Source organism: Pogona vitticeps, chromosome 2, assembly GCF_051106095.1.
Source record: "Pogona vitticeps strain Pit_001003342236 chromosome 2, PviZW2.1, whole genome shotgun sequence".
NCBI classification, from domain to species: Eukaryota; Metazoa; Chordata; class Lepidosauria; order Squamata; family Agamidae; genus Pogona; species Pogona vitticeps.
The window spans coordinates 273,466,558-273,483,350 of record NC_135784.1 but is presented as its reverse complement, the minus strand read 5'-3'; the positions used below and the strand labels follow the sequence as shown (position 1 = coordinate 273,483,350).

At 39.4% G+C, this 16,793-nt stretch overlaps 1 protein-coding gene and 1 long non-coding RNA gene across 9 annotated transcripts in view; one reads left to right on the top strand and one right to left on the bottom strand.

The window, feature by feature from the left end:
• The window catches only part of XRCC4 (X-ray repair cross complementing 4), a 172,498-nt gene that overhangs the window by 45,217 nt on the left and 110,488 nt on the right, over nucleotides 1–16,793 (top strand). For all 8 annotated transcript variants that reach the window (XM_078386389.1, XM_072992589.2, XM_078386391.1 and 5 more), the window contains exons 4-5: nucleotides 8,008–8,174; nucleotides 16,238–16,390. In XM_078386389.1, the coding sequence (XP_078242515.1) occupies nucleotides 8,008–8,174; nucleotides 16,238–16,390 (320 nt within the window). The remainder of the gene's footprint in view (nucleotides 1–8,007; nucleotides 8,175–16,237; nucleotides 16,391–16,793) is intronic.
• LOC144587055 (uncharacterized) overlaps nucleotides 1–16,793 on the bottom strand; it is a 663,623-nt gene that overhangs the window by 552,112 nt on the left and 94,718 nt on the right. The gene's annotated exons all lie outside the window — the stretch shown is intronic.

Below are 16,793 nucleotides of genomic sequence, written 5' to 3'. Positions count from 1 at the left end.
GTATCGGCCACAATTCTGTACATATTCACTGAGAACAATATGATCTAGGGAAGCCACGTACCTTTGAAAAGGAACTGCATTGTGGTGCTGAAGAAAAGTCATTACTAGTGCCGAAGGATGGGCTGTTTTTAAATTGTCATAGTGAAGCCAATCCAGGTTAGTCACTGACTGGACAGAAACAGTGGAAAAGTTTGCATCATTGACCTACTCAGTTCACATCACTTTTCATTTTATTTCAATAGTGTTGATTAGTCTTTGGCTTTTATAAAGTGAGAAAACAGTATTTCAAATATAAATTGGGCCAATAACTCTTTCTTGAATGGGCTGCATTCTGTAACTTTTAGATGGAGCAAGTATCCATAAATTAGTATTTCCCATTCTGCTATTTTTCAGGCAAGTATAAATCTATACTTGTCTAAATACATCTGTGGGCTGCAATATTATATCCACTTCCCAGGGAGTAAGCCTTGCTGAACCCAGTGGAAAACATCAACAGGACTGCACTGTTTATGGTTGGTTCATATAACACATATTTTTCAAACATGGGTAATTTCAGTCTTCTTTGGGAAGCAATGTATGTTTAATATCAATTGGCCAAGTGACTGGGGAAAAAAAAGATTTTGTGTTAATCTATTAAGTAAATTGTATATACAGAGGTACCAAGTTGCTCCTCTTATTCAAAGTGTGACTTGCAACTCTTTTAAGAATTTAATGTCCTTTTTGTTCTAATGTATTTGTTTCTTTGGACTACAGGCAAGCAGGTCTTAAGCCCAATGTATCTGTTTATCTGCATGCGTAGACACCTGCAACAGAGAGTTGGAATGTTGACCCACAAGTGAGCGCTGTTCTGAATATAGCTATGCCTAAATGCATTCTAAATAAGCAGATCTGTAGATAGTTCTGTAACTGCATTTGGTTAAACATGGTTGCAGAGCTCCTGTGTTTCATGGGAGCTCTGTAACTGCATTAAACCAAACACAGTCAAAAAGCCCTATGGACACCTTTGTAGTCAACACATGAAGGTCTGAAATGCTTCCAGTTGATTCTGGGAAGCGGTATGTGCACGTCCACATCTATTCGCCCTTCGTTCGTTCGTTCGTTCGTTCGTTCGTTTATTTATTTATTTATTTATTTATTTATTTATTTATTTATTTATTTATTTATTTATTTATTTATTTATGTATTTATTTATTTATTTATTTAATGTATTTATACCCCGCCTATCTGGTCAAACGACCACTCTAGGCGGCTGCCAACATATAAAACATTTATAAAATATAACAAAATTTTTACAGTCAATAGAGAAGTTATTCAGGATGAAAGAAATAAAGAAAGAAAAGAAAAAAGAAAAAGAAATCCGGCATTAGCTGGAGGGAAGGCCTGCACAAACATCCAAGTTTTCAGTTGGTTTTAAAAAGTGCCCAGTGAAGGGGCCGCACAAATCTCTGGAGGAAGGTTATTCCAGAGGCGAGGAGCTACTGCCAAGAAGACCTGGTTTCTTGTCCTTTCCTTCCGTGCCTCCCTCTATGTATTGCCTGTGCTTCATTTAATCCATAATTTGTTTTTGATCACTTTGGATGGCCCCTGCAGCTTCTATTGGGGGGGGACACACTAATTCTAGAAATATTGAAAATTTAATGACCCTGGACATTCATTTCCATTTTGGAGGGGGTTCTTTAACCTTTATTCTTCTTCTAAACATGAATTGTCCTGAACATGAATGGAACATTGAAGAACATGAACTGTTCTTCTGACCATGGCTTCTCTTACCTACTCCTTGCTGCTAGAGACCTGGCAGCGCTTCCTCTTGCACAGCCGAGCCACCTTTGGCTTGAGGGAGGAAGCAGTTGAGACCCTCACTATGGCTTGAAGATGATCATCAGTCAGTCTGGACCTGTACTTGGACTTATTGAAGTTCAAGGTGGAGAAGAGCTTTTCACACAAGTATGTGCTCCCAAAAAGGCACATGGTCCACTTGAACATTTGGGAAAGCTCGGGGAAGCTGGGGGTCAATTCTCTCAAAAATTGCCCAAGCTTGTCTGCTTTTCCCCTCACCTCCCTGAACTTCGCTTTGAGTTCAGAATTGCACTGCAGATCAATGATCTCCATTTGAAGCACAGGAGGGTCATCTTGCACATCAAAGGGGGGCGTAAAAATTTGAAATGTGGCTCTCTGCATCCAGAAGGGGGGCCCTCTCCCTGCCCGGCAGTCTTCTCCCTCACGGGTTTGGTGCCACCGGGGCTTCTGCTAGGAAAGTTTGCGTTCCTACCACACAAAAACTGCCTTTCCTGGAAGCTTCCAGAAATGATGAAAACACTCACTGTACTTGGTAAAAAGCTTTTTGTGGTTTTAGGGATAATTGTTTTACAGAAAGAGGCAGGAGCGGAACTACTTCAGGAATTGTGCTTTGCTTACCTCAGTCATGAAAAATCCTAATTTTGCTTTTTAATGACTGTTACACTATTTATTTAAAGGAATTTAAACAGAGTGAAACTTATTTTTATCCAGAAGTTCTCACTGACTGCAATTGGTCTTACTCCTAAGGAAGTGTAGATATAAATGCAGCCTTAGTAGAGAAAAGGTCTATCCTTCTACAAATAATCAGTTTATTTAAAATATAAATAAACAGCACTACAGTGGAACCAGTTACCTCGGGAGTTGGTGAGTGCTCCAACACTGGAGGCATTCAAGAAAAACTTAGATAATCACCTGGCAGATAAGCTTTGATCGTATTTCTGCATTCAGGGGGTTGGACTTGATGGCCTTGTAGGCCCCTTCCAACTTCACTTTTCTATGATTCTATATATATATGGAAGACTTTGCCACTATAGGGGAAGTTTGAAGCCCATTGCAAGTAGGATGCATTCTTTATTATATTGGTTCTTAAGCTATTTTCAACTTGGAGTACTGCTGCAGAAATGAGCATTCTTTTGTGTGTACTATGTGTATAGTAATCGGTCCAATTCAAAATGCAACCTGATCCAAAATACTGCTTGAATTAAGTGTCTTGAAAGTTTCCTTTTTTGAACTTTTGCTTTATGAAGTTAAATGAGAAAATAGCATTTCCTGCAAAGACTCATAGTAAGTCAAACACCAGGAATTTGGCCACTATTTGTCTCAAATGTATACTTTGTATACAATATACATTTTAGGTTAAGCCCCCAATAAATAAACCACTGAAATGGCTGTCCCTTGGGGACTACCTTTGTTAATCTTGGCACAGCTGTTGTAATTCAACTTGCACATACACAAATATAATGAACTCAGCATCAGAAATGTTCTGTAACTGCTGCCTAATGATAGGGCATTGTAAACATATATACTGTCTGAAATTGTACTTTTTCGAAATGCACTGAAGCTTGTCACTGGTGAGGTTCGTATCCATAGTCTGTGTGGTGGCTGATATTGTACCCACGCTTGAATTAGACCTTTGTTTTTAATAACCATTAACAGCTAGGTGCCGGACAGCAGGGTCATTGTTTACATAGTTACCACAAAATATCACAGTGTATTTTGCTGAAACTGAACAGCACTGTCTCTGGAAACAGTGATAATGCTGGCTTACTAGCACATTATATCCTGCCAGACGGTGACTGCATCTTCTGATCTTGAAAGCTAAATAGGGTCAAGGTTTTGGAGATGAGATGCGGAGGGAAATTCATTTTTCTTCAATGAGTATTGCTGGTCATGTTATATGGCATTCTTATTAATTTCCATTGTTTAAGGTATGAAGCTAATAGTAGGATTGCCACTGAGAATAGCAGAAGATGTGCTGTTTACCTTTTGTGTCTCTGAAATATTTAGCAAGAGAAATATGTGGATTTCTGTTATAATGGATTTTCCCTTGGTATATAATGCAATCACACCACCCATTTCCTTTACCAAAATGTATTGGGAGGAAAATGGGAACTGAACAGATATGTTTTTTTGAGGAATGATCACATACCACACATCTGTTCCACATATAATATTATTGAGTAGAGTATCACTAAGTTCTCTCTGCTGTTCTCTGAAGATGCCGGCCACAGAGACTGGCGAAATGTTAGGAAGAACAACCTTCAGAACACGGCCAAAGAGCCCGAAAAACCCACAACAGCCATTGGATCCCGGCCATGAAAGCCTTCACGAATACAAATCTAGGAAATGCTTGCACATAAATTTCCCCTTTACCTCTTTTAGAGCTACTAGGAATACTTTGGGAGCTTTTGTTGCATGTTGACTGTGGTTGATTTTTTAAAGAAACAACACCCTAACTGGAAATGTGTTCAGATAAATAAAGGATGAAAATAATATAGGAGATGGAAAGGTGTCCCATGAAATAACTTATAGCTCACCATGTATAAATAAAGCAATTAAATCACAGAATTATCTTTAAAAACCAGGGGAAATATTTAGGATTTGGGATTGTTTAAAGTTTACTATCATCACATCACAGTTAAAACATTTTTACCTATTAAATTTACATCCCCAAACAGACTGAAATAGTTCTCTGTAAGAAAAAAGGAGAAAAAGAACACAACAGAAAACTGTTAAGCACAGGAACTATAGTCCAATTTATGCCTGGAGTACTCAATTATATGAATAAATGTTTGTTTTTATAAACAATTAATAAATGATTTACTAGTCAGTTTTGCCTAGGTACAGTTTGGGACTTCAGTTCGTTTTTACAAATAATAACAAACATCAGGAAAACAAGCAATAATTAAGTGCTTCAAATGAACAGAGTGTTATTACTCATGCTGGAAAATAGTTTGTAGTATTCAGTTTTGGAACATGTATATTTTGCCTCAGTCTAGGCATTATCTCATGCCTATTCATATTCACGGGCTATACATTGCCTGTCCAAACTACACACCAAAACTTAAAGCTGAAAAAGCCCACTCTGCAATTGTTGACAGTTTAACTTTTTGATTAGTGTATATTCAAGAACAGTTATGTTTAAATTAGTAGACACAACTGCCATATTAATTTCAGTGGTATATTTAAGAGGCACTTTATATAGTTTCCATTACTTCTGAAACTAAAAGGTCAACACCTGAAAGGGAAGTAGTTCTCAAGACATATTCTTTTTATACCTGACATTTATTATGCGAGACATTTCAGTTCTGTTTTATTAAGAAGGCTTTAAAAAAATAAGTCTGGCTTATGAATATGGTCAACTGAAAAGTAGCTTTAACAAGCTTCTGTTTATATAGCAGACACTGCATCATATGATGGTATCTGGTTGTTTTAAAGCACTGCATCAATTTTTAGTTTTGCCAGCTTTAATTTGCTTTGACAGTAAATTACATGTTTGATGGCAGTCCACTGTACAGGACCCTGCAATTGAAACTAAGGCTATGATATTTATCACTGGATAGTCAAATACTCTTAATTGACTGTTTATTACTTGACAACTGTGAGCTTAGAGACTAGTATGAAAGTTAATCTATTCAATTCTTCAAAAAGTCTCTAGTTTATGAATATGGGATATTGTGCCTGTGATTCAAAAAGCCAGGAAACAGCCTGATATTGCTGTACAATATCGTGCCCACATTGCCAACAAGAAAAAGGATGCCAAGATTTACATGTCAAAGGAGCACTCAAGATGGTGTACAGCAGGGGTCCCTGCCCACCTGCGAATGTGCCCCACTCACCCATGCATGTGTGCGAGCACGCCCGCCCACCTGTGAGCATGTCCCTGCCCACCTGCACAAGTGCATGCCCTGCTCACCTGTGAGCACGGTGGGTGCCCCGCCCCCTGCACACGGATTGTGGTTCAGAAAAGGTTGGGGACCAGTGGTCTACAGGATATCCTCTTCTGATCATTGCCATTCTCATTTATTGAAAAACAGCCCTAACAATTGCTTTGTGTTTGGGTGAGAATGATAGATGATGAAAGAAGGAGTCAGCTTCTGAGATTTTCACGGTGTCATTCTTTTTTGAATAACTGAATTTCATAACTCTCTTTAAATGGGAGTTTTAATATGCATACTGTACACTATACACAAATTCCAGTAGAATTTTTCTTCATATACGAGAATATGTAGAATTGTGTGGCAGTTACAGCTTCCTAGCTCAATTTTTTTCTGGGAAAGGCTCAATACTTATCAGCACCCCCTCATAGAATTACCCAGTGCTACAGGATTCCAGAAGACAAGCACATGGTCTATACTATGGTTACTCGGAGAAGACAGAAGTGAGAACAATTTGGATATGGCTGTAGTCCCTTTGTACCAAAATATTTTGAAGGGCTGCTTTGGACTTAATGAAATGAAGAAACAAAGGTGTAAGTACAACACTCCTGTATCCATTGCAGTACAGCCTCCAGGCAGTGCTGAAGGGATGGAACGGCATCCACTGTTGTTGGAGAAAAGGAGATTTAGATCTGGGATGACACGAAGCCCCATACCCCCTGATGACTCCACTCGGTGGCCTCATATAGATATTAAACAGCATTGGGGAGATAATCAAGCCCTGTGGAACCCCACAATTGAGACTCCACAGGCTGAAACACTCTCCCCAAGCTCTACTCTCTGAGGACGGTCCTCCAAGAAGGATTGGAGACAGGCAAGCATCAGACTACCTATTCCCAACTCGGAGAGCTTCCCCAGGAGGATACCGTGGTCAATGGTATCGAGGGCGATGGAGATATCGAGGAGGAGCAACAGAAATGTTTTGCCCCTGTCGGCCTTCCTCAACAGGTCATCACACCATGTCCCTTTGCCTGTTAATTTATTTTTTTTCTAAAGAAAGGGAGAGTTTGGAGTTCACAAAGTGTCACTTAGAAACCAAGGTCAAACTCATTCATACTATGCTCTTAAGGTGCTACATTCAATATGCCAGCAAGTTTGGAAAATTTAGCAGTGGCCAGAGGATTGGAAAAGATCAGTGTACATCCCAATCCCAAAGAAGGGCAGTGCCAAAGAATGCTCCAGCTACCGTACAATTGCATTCACACACAGGCAAGGTGATGCTCAAAATCCTCCAAGACAGGCTTCAGCAGTATGTGGACCGAGAACTCCTAGAAGTACAAGCTGGATTTCGAAGGGGCAGAGGAACTAGAGACCAAATTGCTAACATGTACTGGATTATGGAGAAAGCCAGAGAGTTCTAGAAAAAAAATCTAATTCTGCTTCATTGACTATGCAAAAGCCTTTGACTGTGTCGACCACAGCAAACTATGGCAAATCCTTAAAGAAATGGGAGTGCCTGACCACCTTATCTATCTACTGAGAAATCTAGATGTGGGACAGGAAGCAACAGTTAGAACTGGATATGGAACAACTGATTGGTTCAAAATTGGAAAAGGAGTACAACAAGGCTGTATATTGTTTCCCTGCTTATTTAACTTATATGCAGAATACATCATGCAGAAGGCTGGACTGGATGAATCCCAAACTGTAATTAAGATTGCCGGAAGAAATATCAACAACCTCAGATATGCAGATGATACCACTCTGATGGCAGAAAATGAGGAGGGATTAATGAACCTCTTAATGAGGGTGAAAGAGGAGAGTGCAAAAAATGGTCTGAAGCTCAACATCAAAAAAACTAAGATCATGGCCACTGGTCCCATCACTTCCTGGCAAACAGAAGGGGAAGATATGGAGGCAGTGACAAATTTTGCTTTCTTGGGCTCCCTGATCACTGCAGATGGTGACAGCAGCCACGAAATTAAAAGATGACTGCTTCTTGGGAGGAAAGCAATGACAAACCTAGACAGCATCTTGAAAAGCAGAGGCATCACCTTGCTGACAAAGGTCCGCATAGTCAAAGCTATGGTTTTTCCAGTAGTGATGTTATGGAAGTCAAAGCTGGACCATAAAGAAGGGTGACCGCCGAAGAATTGATGCTTTTGAATTGTGATGCTGGAGGAGACTTTTGACATGTCTAATTAAAATGAATCTTCACTTCTACTATTTGTAATAGAAAAAATGTATAGAATGTAAATCACATATGTCCAATTGAAAATGTGATTTCTAACCTTTTTCTCCCCAAGTAACTTGGTGTTTTCTTTTGTCCTAGTTTAGACTTGGATCACTGATGCTGCAAGAAGTCTCAAGCCCAGCAGAAATAATCAGCAAGCTGATTAGTCATTGCCTAGACTGCATGGCAGGACTAGAGGCCAAAAATGAGTGCCTTCAAAGAGAGAATGAGACACTTCTCAGTGATCTGAATGACATACAGGGGCAGTAAGTTCATATTGTAATATGCATGGGATTTTGTTAGGTGGGAGGTCTAGTATTGATTCTTGGAGGCTGCATATACCTCCAAGAATGGATTATGCAATCATGCGATACTAGCCCATTGCATGATTACAAATAAATATTTAATATGTTTTATTGTGTAGCATTAAATTGTGATAAGCCTTATCTTTTATGCTGTGATATACCACAATTTTCCTAGAAGATAATTTGTAGTTGAGCTTTACTGATGCTTTCAGTTGCATGGATTGTTTGTAATATTCAAATGTCTTGTTCTTCTCTATATAGTAAAACAAAAACAGCCAATGAACAGAAAGTATTTGTTTATATATGTATTTATTTTTTCATTTACTATTCAGTCAGGTTTGTTTTGGCAGGACCCTCCCCCTTTTTGAAGTTTAAAAATGCAGCTAAAAACCATAATAAATTGCTGTATTAAAACACCATGAAATGCATTGTCACAATAAAATAAACACTGGCTAATATGATGTAAAAACCATTAAAAATACAACAAAAAAGTGCAGCATCCATCATTAATAGTCCTTTCCTTGGCATTCCATGGCGTAGGCCTGCTATCAGTGGCTGCTGCTGGTGGCCCTGTTGGGCCACCAACCCCTATCCCAGGCAAGCTGTCAAGGCACTTAGGCCAAGCTGCCGTTGGTCTGAGGCAGGTGAAGAGCAGGGCTGACTAGTCTAGGAGGGGAAGGAGGCCACAGCAGATGGCACTTAAGGCACTTAAAGATGGAGGATGGGGTTGCCTAGCAGCTGGGGGGGTCACAGAGGAGGCTGTGGGGGATACTGGAGAGAGACTAGAGGAGATGAGGGACACATGGTATTGGCTGGGGAAGTGGAGGTCACCTCAGATATGGAGGAGGAAGACACATATGGGGCTTGGGACCACACATACTGTGAGGATCACTGGGGACCTCTTACTGCTCCAAGTATCTTGTAGACAACACAGTGGGTGACAGTTATCCAGTCCTCCCATTCGGTCCAAGCCCCAGTGCTATCACTGCCACTGCTGCTAATAATCCATGAATGGCTAGTTGGGCTGCACACCCACACCCACAGGAAACACTGGAGAAGAAGCCAAGGAAGCACCAGCAACACTTCCAGCTGCCGTCACCACTGTCACTGACTTTCAACTTCCTCCAAGATAGTGACCAGGGTGATGACTTAAAAGACCTCCTTGCTCCGCATGGCTCTCTCAGTCTGTGAGATTCCCAGTAATAGAAGCTAAAGACTCATGTGCCCCAGTGTAGTTAACTCAGGGCCCAGAGAGGACTGAGTCATTCCCAGGGTAAATGCTGATAACTCTGGCACCTGCGGGGCTCCCAGGACTGGAGAGAACTCCTGAGTTTGTTACACCTCATTCCTCTGTGTGAATAAACCCTGTAACTGAAGAGCAGGACCATCTGGAGTCTATGGATATGGGGATGGAGGAGGATTTGCCTACTGACCCCATGCTGGATGCGAGTGGCAGGGCACATTTCTATCTAAATAAAAATATCTTTGACTTCCAGTGGAATGACAGCATGGAGGAGCCCAGGTTAGCTTTCCTTGGAAGGGAGTTATGCTAGACAACTTCCCATACATTTCTTTCAACAAGAAGACTTTCGTATTTGCCAACAAGTTTAGTATAAATGGGTTTTTTTAATAGAAGAGCTGACAGATAGTAGTAATAGGTCACTTGAATAATTCATTACAGTTTAAAAATTTAAAGTGGGTTTTACAGCAGTTGAATAAAAATACTGAACGTGATGGTAAAATAGCAAAGTATCAGTTCATCAGTTTAAAAATCATCAGTTCAAAAGACAAGCCTATCATTTCTTGAACAAAAAGCTGAGGAATAAATAAAAACATTTTATTACCTTTCGCTGGATGAAATGCAGTCTTAAATTTTTGAATATGTGAAACACACTCCTTCTATTAAATGTAACAGGGTGTTATTTTATAAGAGCATGGATCTTGTTCTTTAAGGAGGAGGGAACTACATAGTATACCCTGTATGCCATTGCTGCACTAAACTAGAGCTGTTGATGTTAATTGAACCCTCATGCATCTGGGCAGGACATTTTAGTCTCATAGAGTCACATTTTGTTGCAAAACTGACACAAAACTAGACCTACATTGTAGACATCCTACAGTATTTTTACCTATACAGTTGCAAACAACTTGCACAACTTCTGTCCAGACGTTTCGTATATAGCTTTAAAAAAAATGATGGAACAAAAGAAATGTACCTCTCTGCCAGTAAAGTATTTCTTTGCCACAGGCTGTAAAATACGATAGCCCAAACACAGTTTTCACAAATTCTGTCTGGTGCATGCAGGTGATGTAGTCTGTGCCCACACAACTGTATAATCAAGTTCTCAGTGTATCATCTGAGTATGTTGAAGCACATGATAGACAGATGGAACATGCACACCATCATGCACACCAATTATGCAGCAATTGCACAAACCCAATAGGATTCAGGCCTATGCTGTTTTTAGATGGACTATGAAAAATTACCTTATTTTGGTTGTTAATAGGTTTGTCATATTCGAGAGAAATGGGCATTTCCCCACTGGTGTCAAAAGGAGAACAGATGTGCTTTTGCTGAACCCAGCCTATTAGCCATAACTTTAAGCTTCAGTTCTCTGGAATTTTCATAGAAACAGCAGAGCTAAATGCAGTGGAGATTAAATTTTAGAAGGTTCCTTTTTTCATGGTTTTATGAAAGAGTCAAGTCTCTCTCTCTCTCTCTCTCTCTCTCTCGCACATACAAACCCCTCCCCCCATTTTCAACAATTAGTTGCTTCAGTTCACTATGTCCATTTCCTCTCATTACATTTAAACAAGTCTGATGAAGCCACCCTTTCTCCCCCTGAATTCAAGCCTTCCGTGCTGCTTGCCTCTGTTCCTTTTTTCATAGTTTTGAGTCAGTCTCTCTGTCTCATACACACATACACCCACTCATCGACCGTCCCTCCCTCCATTTTCTACATGGATTTAAGCAAGCGTGATGAAGCCATCCTTCTCCCCCCCCTTAATTCAAGCCTTCCATCCTGTTTGCCTGTTCCTTTTTTCAGTTTTGAGTCAGTCTCTCTAATACACACACACACACCCTCTCTCCATTTTCTACATATATTTAAACAAGCTGATGAAGCCACCCGTCGCTCTCTTGCACCTTCCTTCCCTCCTAATTGGAGCTTTCCCTCCTCCTGCTTACAGTCACCTCTGGTGGAAGCAATCATTCGCAAGCTGGATTGACTGCCCGGGGCTGTTCTACAGCTGTAACCAATTAAGCAGCCTTATCTCCAGTCTCTGGATTTCCAAGTGCTGCAACCAAAGAATTTAGCAGGGAGAGGTGGCTTCCAGTTTGAGGTTCAGCTGCAGGGGGTGGGAGTGGGGGCATGGGGGTAGCACTCTGCTCATTACCCCCAGGATTTTCATTTTTACCCCAGTTGGGATAATTTACCCCTGTTCCCCGACCACTGCACTAGATCAGTGTTATAGGTGGAGGTTTTTTTTGGTGTTTTTTAAAAAACAGATTGGACTGCAAGATTACCCTTCTGCCCCACCCTTCTTCCACCTTCTTCTCCCAGATGTCAGTTGCTCCACTTCACTGGAGGAAGACAGAAAAATAAGGCAGGACAGAAGTGGTTAATATTTGTTTTATTTGTTTATATATATATTTCAAACTGGAGTAGTGCTAGATCCCTGTGACCCTGACATCCAATCCAAAACATGGAAAACCACACAGGCAATCGTAGGCATACCTCAGTCTCAAGAGACTATGGTAACATGCTCTGAATAGAGGTCTTGGAACAGTGTCTATTGTGGCTGAGAAGGCCAATTTGAGAGTGACAATCCCTTCCACATAGAAGACAAATACAGTCTGTCCCCTGTCCAACTACCTGATTTTGCTGGTTTCGGGTCTGCCTCCTTGCCTCAGCCTGCTGGACAAATATCTCTTCAAAATGGGAGAGACCATGAAGCACCGCCTGCTTCCAGGCTGAACACTCAGATGTCAAGGTTTCCCATTTTTTGAGTTCCATTCCTAAGACCTTCAGATCCTGCTTGCAGATATCCTTGTATCACAGCTGTGATCTCCCTTTGAGGTGCTTTCCCTGCACTAATTCTCCATATAGGAGATCTTTTGGAATCCGACCGTCAGCCATTCTCACAACATGCTCAAGCCAATGTAGACGTCGCTGTTTCAGTAATTTATACATGCTAAAAATTCCAGCTCATTTCTAGGACTACTCTAGGACTACAGGCAAGCACACGTGCAAAAATTATTTTTAAAATCTCATTCATAATAGAGTTTAAAATAAACCAGCCCCTAGTGGGTGTTTATAAAAATCTCTTTCCAAATAAAAAACTGATAATTCACATCCAAAAAAGAGCATGCTCAGCTGTATATCATGTAAACGGATATTTTTAAATTGATTTCAAACGTGCTAAACATGAAGCGAAACCAAGACTATTTCCGTGTGTAACTGCACCTTGTGAGTTATTTGTAGGTATGTGGTTACAGAATCCTATTTTAAATTTCTGCCACAGAAATATTTGCCACATATTTTTCTTTTATTGAAGACAGTAATAAAAATATATTTTGGAGCTCATGGGCTGAAATCCAGTAATAAGTCATAATTAGAGTAGGCCTATTGAATCAGTAGAACCTGCAAAAGAGTTGTCTCACATCTCCATGATTCAATGGACCTATTCTAGTTGTAACTTAGTTGTAGATTTCAGCCATTATGTTCAAACAGTGGATATACTATAAGCAAGAATGAAACTCCTATGGGAACAGAATAGAAAGGATTCTTAACAATTAACTTGTCTTAATTTTCTGAAACACTTCAAAATTTGATCTGCCAATGAACTGTGTAAGGATATTTTTATTAATGTTAGTTTTTGCATTTTAGTACTTCTATGCAATCTTCCCGGCTTAACATTTAAAATTTGATTTATACATGGAAATTTTCTTGGCAGTTGATTAGTACTATGATCTTGCTTTTAGGAGTTCAGCTGATCTTTATGGTAATGATACTCACCCATTTGCATTTAAATTAGATGAATTATTTATCTGCTACTGAGCATATCCATAAAACATATTAGGGCAGGCTAAGTTAATAGTTCATAAGAGTATTATTTTTAGCATCTAATATGTAAAGCTGTAAAATTTGTGTTTGCCAATATTTTTACTTAGGCTTGCATTCTATAGTTCCAACTCAATTCCAAAGCATGTACACGATATGCTAGGTCTTTATGGTTTAATGTGCATAAATAAACAGCATTTTAAATATTACATTTGTCAGCAATTACTCTAGTCCGGTGAGAGTATTCATTCCACTGTAGGAACAGGTTTCTTTATTTGTGTCAGCTAGAATGTCTGATATATAAGGAAACCAGAACTTCCATTTTTCTTTCGCTGTTGGAATAGCACATGTGAAACAGTGCATGAAACGCTTCTGAGATGCCTTCATGGCATTCTGCTTTTGATAGTCAGTACAGTGGTGCCTCGCTAGACAGTTACCCCGCATGACAGTTTTTTCGCTAGACATCGGCTTTTTGCGATCGCTATAGCAATTTGCAAAACAGTGATTCCTATGGGGAAATTTCACTGGACAATGTTTGGTCCGTGCTTCGCAAACTGATTTTCTCTAGACGACAATTTTGACAGCTCCCTCCACGCTCGCAAACAGTTGTTTTCGGGACCTAAGCTTCGCAATACAGTGATTTAAATAGCTGATCGGCGGTTTGCAAAGCGTCTTTCCTATGGCCGATCTTCGCTAGACAACGACCATTCTTCCCCATTGGAATGCATTAAACAGGTTTCAATGCATTCCAGTGGGGAAATGCTTTTTGCTAGACAATGATTTCACTAAAAAGCTATTTCAGTGGAACGGATTATCATCGTCTAGCGAGGCACCACTGTATCATGTTTGCAATCCTTTAAGATTTTTTTTGGTTTTGTGATGAAATAAATGTTTCCTTCCTTCCATCCTTCTTTCCTTTCCATCCAGTTAGTGAATTCACACTACTCTGACCACTGTACAAGCAAGCACAATCCTGTATCCCCCACCCACTTCATTCTCATAAAAACATTACAACATAATCAAAATGGCTATTTGACTGTGGAGGTCAACAGAAACATTAAAATTTACATATTTTGAGGATAAGATGTCCTTAAAGGCTGCCTTATATAACTTTGCCTTGAGTAGTTTCTTGATAGTGGAAGGGACAAAATCTGGCCCGCCTCAACTGGTTGTTTATTCCACAAAGTGGGAGCTAATATGTGAAAGCCCGACTCCTTGTTGTTACCTTTTTGGATTCCCTCAGTGTAGCCATCTTTAACATTGTAGAGTAAGAGAAGCATGTGACACAGGAAGCTGATTTTTGGGAAAGATGTTCCAACAGGCGTTGAGGTCCTAAGCCATTTAGGGCTTTAAAAACTCATAACCAACATTTTCTGACCACTATAGGTTTTTCATCTTTTAGAACATTAGAATTTTTTTTGGCTGTGTTCTGATTCTAAAATATAGGAAGTTTATTAGGTGTTACTGTTGGGGGGGGGTTAGATGCTAAACTGTACGAGATGTGTTTGAATGCTGTAGAATGCAGTGGTTTTAGCAAGTCATAACAGTTGGCAAGGACTGTACAGACATAAAGACCTGCATTCTATGGTGTTGCTGCACTAGTACAAAGTATTTTGCACTGGTGGTTACAGATTTGCAGAGTTTGTGCAGGAACAATATCCAATATCCACTGTGCAATATTCATATTTATATTGATATCCAGCATGAAGCTGGCTGGACATCTCAGTAGTTTTGAGTTCAGTCCCCACTGGACATCCCATAAGGGTCAGCATATATAGTCTTGGGCAAGCTGTGCAAGATGATCCTAGAAGAAGGGAATAGCAAACCAGTTATTTTTGTTGTCATTGTTAAATATCAGACATTGTCACTCAAAAACCATCATCATTATTAGGATCCCATATAATCCGCACTGTGAAAGCAGTTACACCCTGTAAATCACAGTGCAACTTGCACTGCCACTTTCATAATGGTGTAATCTATTAGGGATTTCCACACTACGAGTGTGACAATGGGTTTAGACAAAGGATTTCCAGTGCTCATTGAGTGACAAATTCTTTCACTTTTCACATGTAATTTTTTTAAAAATAATTTACTTTATTGAGATAATGCAAGCAAATGTAGCCCTCGTAATGTACTTTTGTTTCTCAACAATGATGTTGTCCCATGTTACTAAATAACAATGCTATATTGTTCTATTCCTGACCATATACCAATTCATTTCCATGACTGTTTGAACTTTGAGTGTTTGAACACATTCATGGAATCTTATGGGCAGCTACAGCTATAGTTGTTAGTTATCTTTTAGTCATATGGCAGTGGGCTCAGCTGTTGAAATGTGAACATGAGCCAGGCTGATTGCAGATAAAAATCTCATGCCCTATAGGAACCATGGCTTTTTAAGTAGTTGTGCTGATGCATACAATGGCAGTCTAGCTTTACCTTAGAGAGCTATCTTGAGCCTATGTAGCTTCTGGTAGCTCAGCAAAAAGAATTGACTAGTTTTGAAGAGCTGCATAAATGATACCATCAATTTCCAGTTTTTGGAATTGTGTTGTTGCTGTAATCTTCATATTGAAATAACTTTAATTTCTAAAGCCTATGAATTATTTGTTTCTTCCATCTTATTTCATATTACAACTGTACAGCTTTTAATAAATAATGGACTGTTCTGAAGATTCTTATTATGTTATTAGCTTAATCACACTTTTCATTGTATATTTTGTATGGAAATACATCTTTAGGCCGCATCCATAGTTATACAAGAAGACACCCTTCCTCCATTGTACAATAGTACTTCCCCTTCTTCAGCTCTTCCTGCAGTCCTAAGCCCACTCCTGAATCTCACAACTGTACATATGATTTCTGCCAAAAGTTTTTGAACTGAGCTGCAAAGACCCTAGGTTTGTTTTATGGACCTTGCTTATTCTTTATGTAAATGTGAAATACACATTTATTTTTCAGGTTACAAAAATGTGTTGAAGCAAAAGAAAAACTAGAGAATGAGCTGTATCAACGATTTATCCTCGTCCTCAATGAAAAGAAAGCAAAGATAAGAAGCTTGAACAAATCTTTAAAAGAGGCTGAAGAAATGGTAAAGAAATCTAATCAAGCAAGGTATTATTTCATACTTTTGTTGTGCTTCGAAGCATCATAGTTGAAGCAGGCATAGTGTGTCTCTATACCTCTGATAGAGAGTGCAAAGCTTTAAAAGCTTATTCTTGAAGTAAAAGTCATCCTGCTTTTGTTATTGTGTTTTGCAGAACAGAGACTCCATCTGCAATGATTTTGCTATTGATGTTCATTAGATTCATTCTAGTGGTGAAGTACTAACTGCTGTATTTTTCACACAAAGTTGACCAGTATTTTTTAGTTAGCAGTTTTCGACCTTCTCTGAACTGGGACCCAGGTTTAGCCTGAAACCTGCAACATGAGACTCAACACTTCGATAGTGCAGTTATTTTTTAATTTTATTTTAGAAAACAATTCTGTACTGTGTTTGAATTCTAAAAGAGCAATT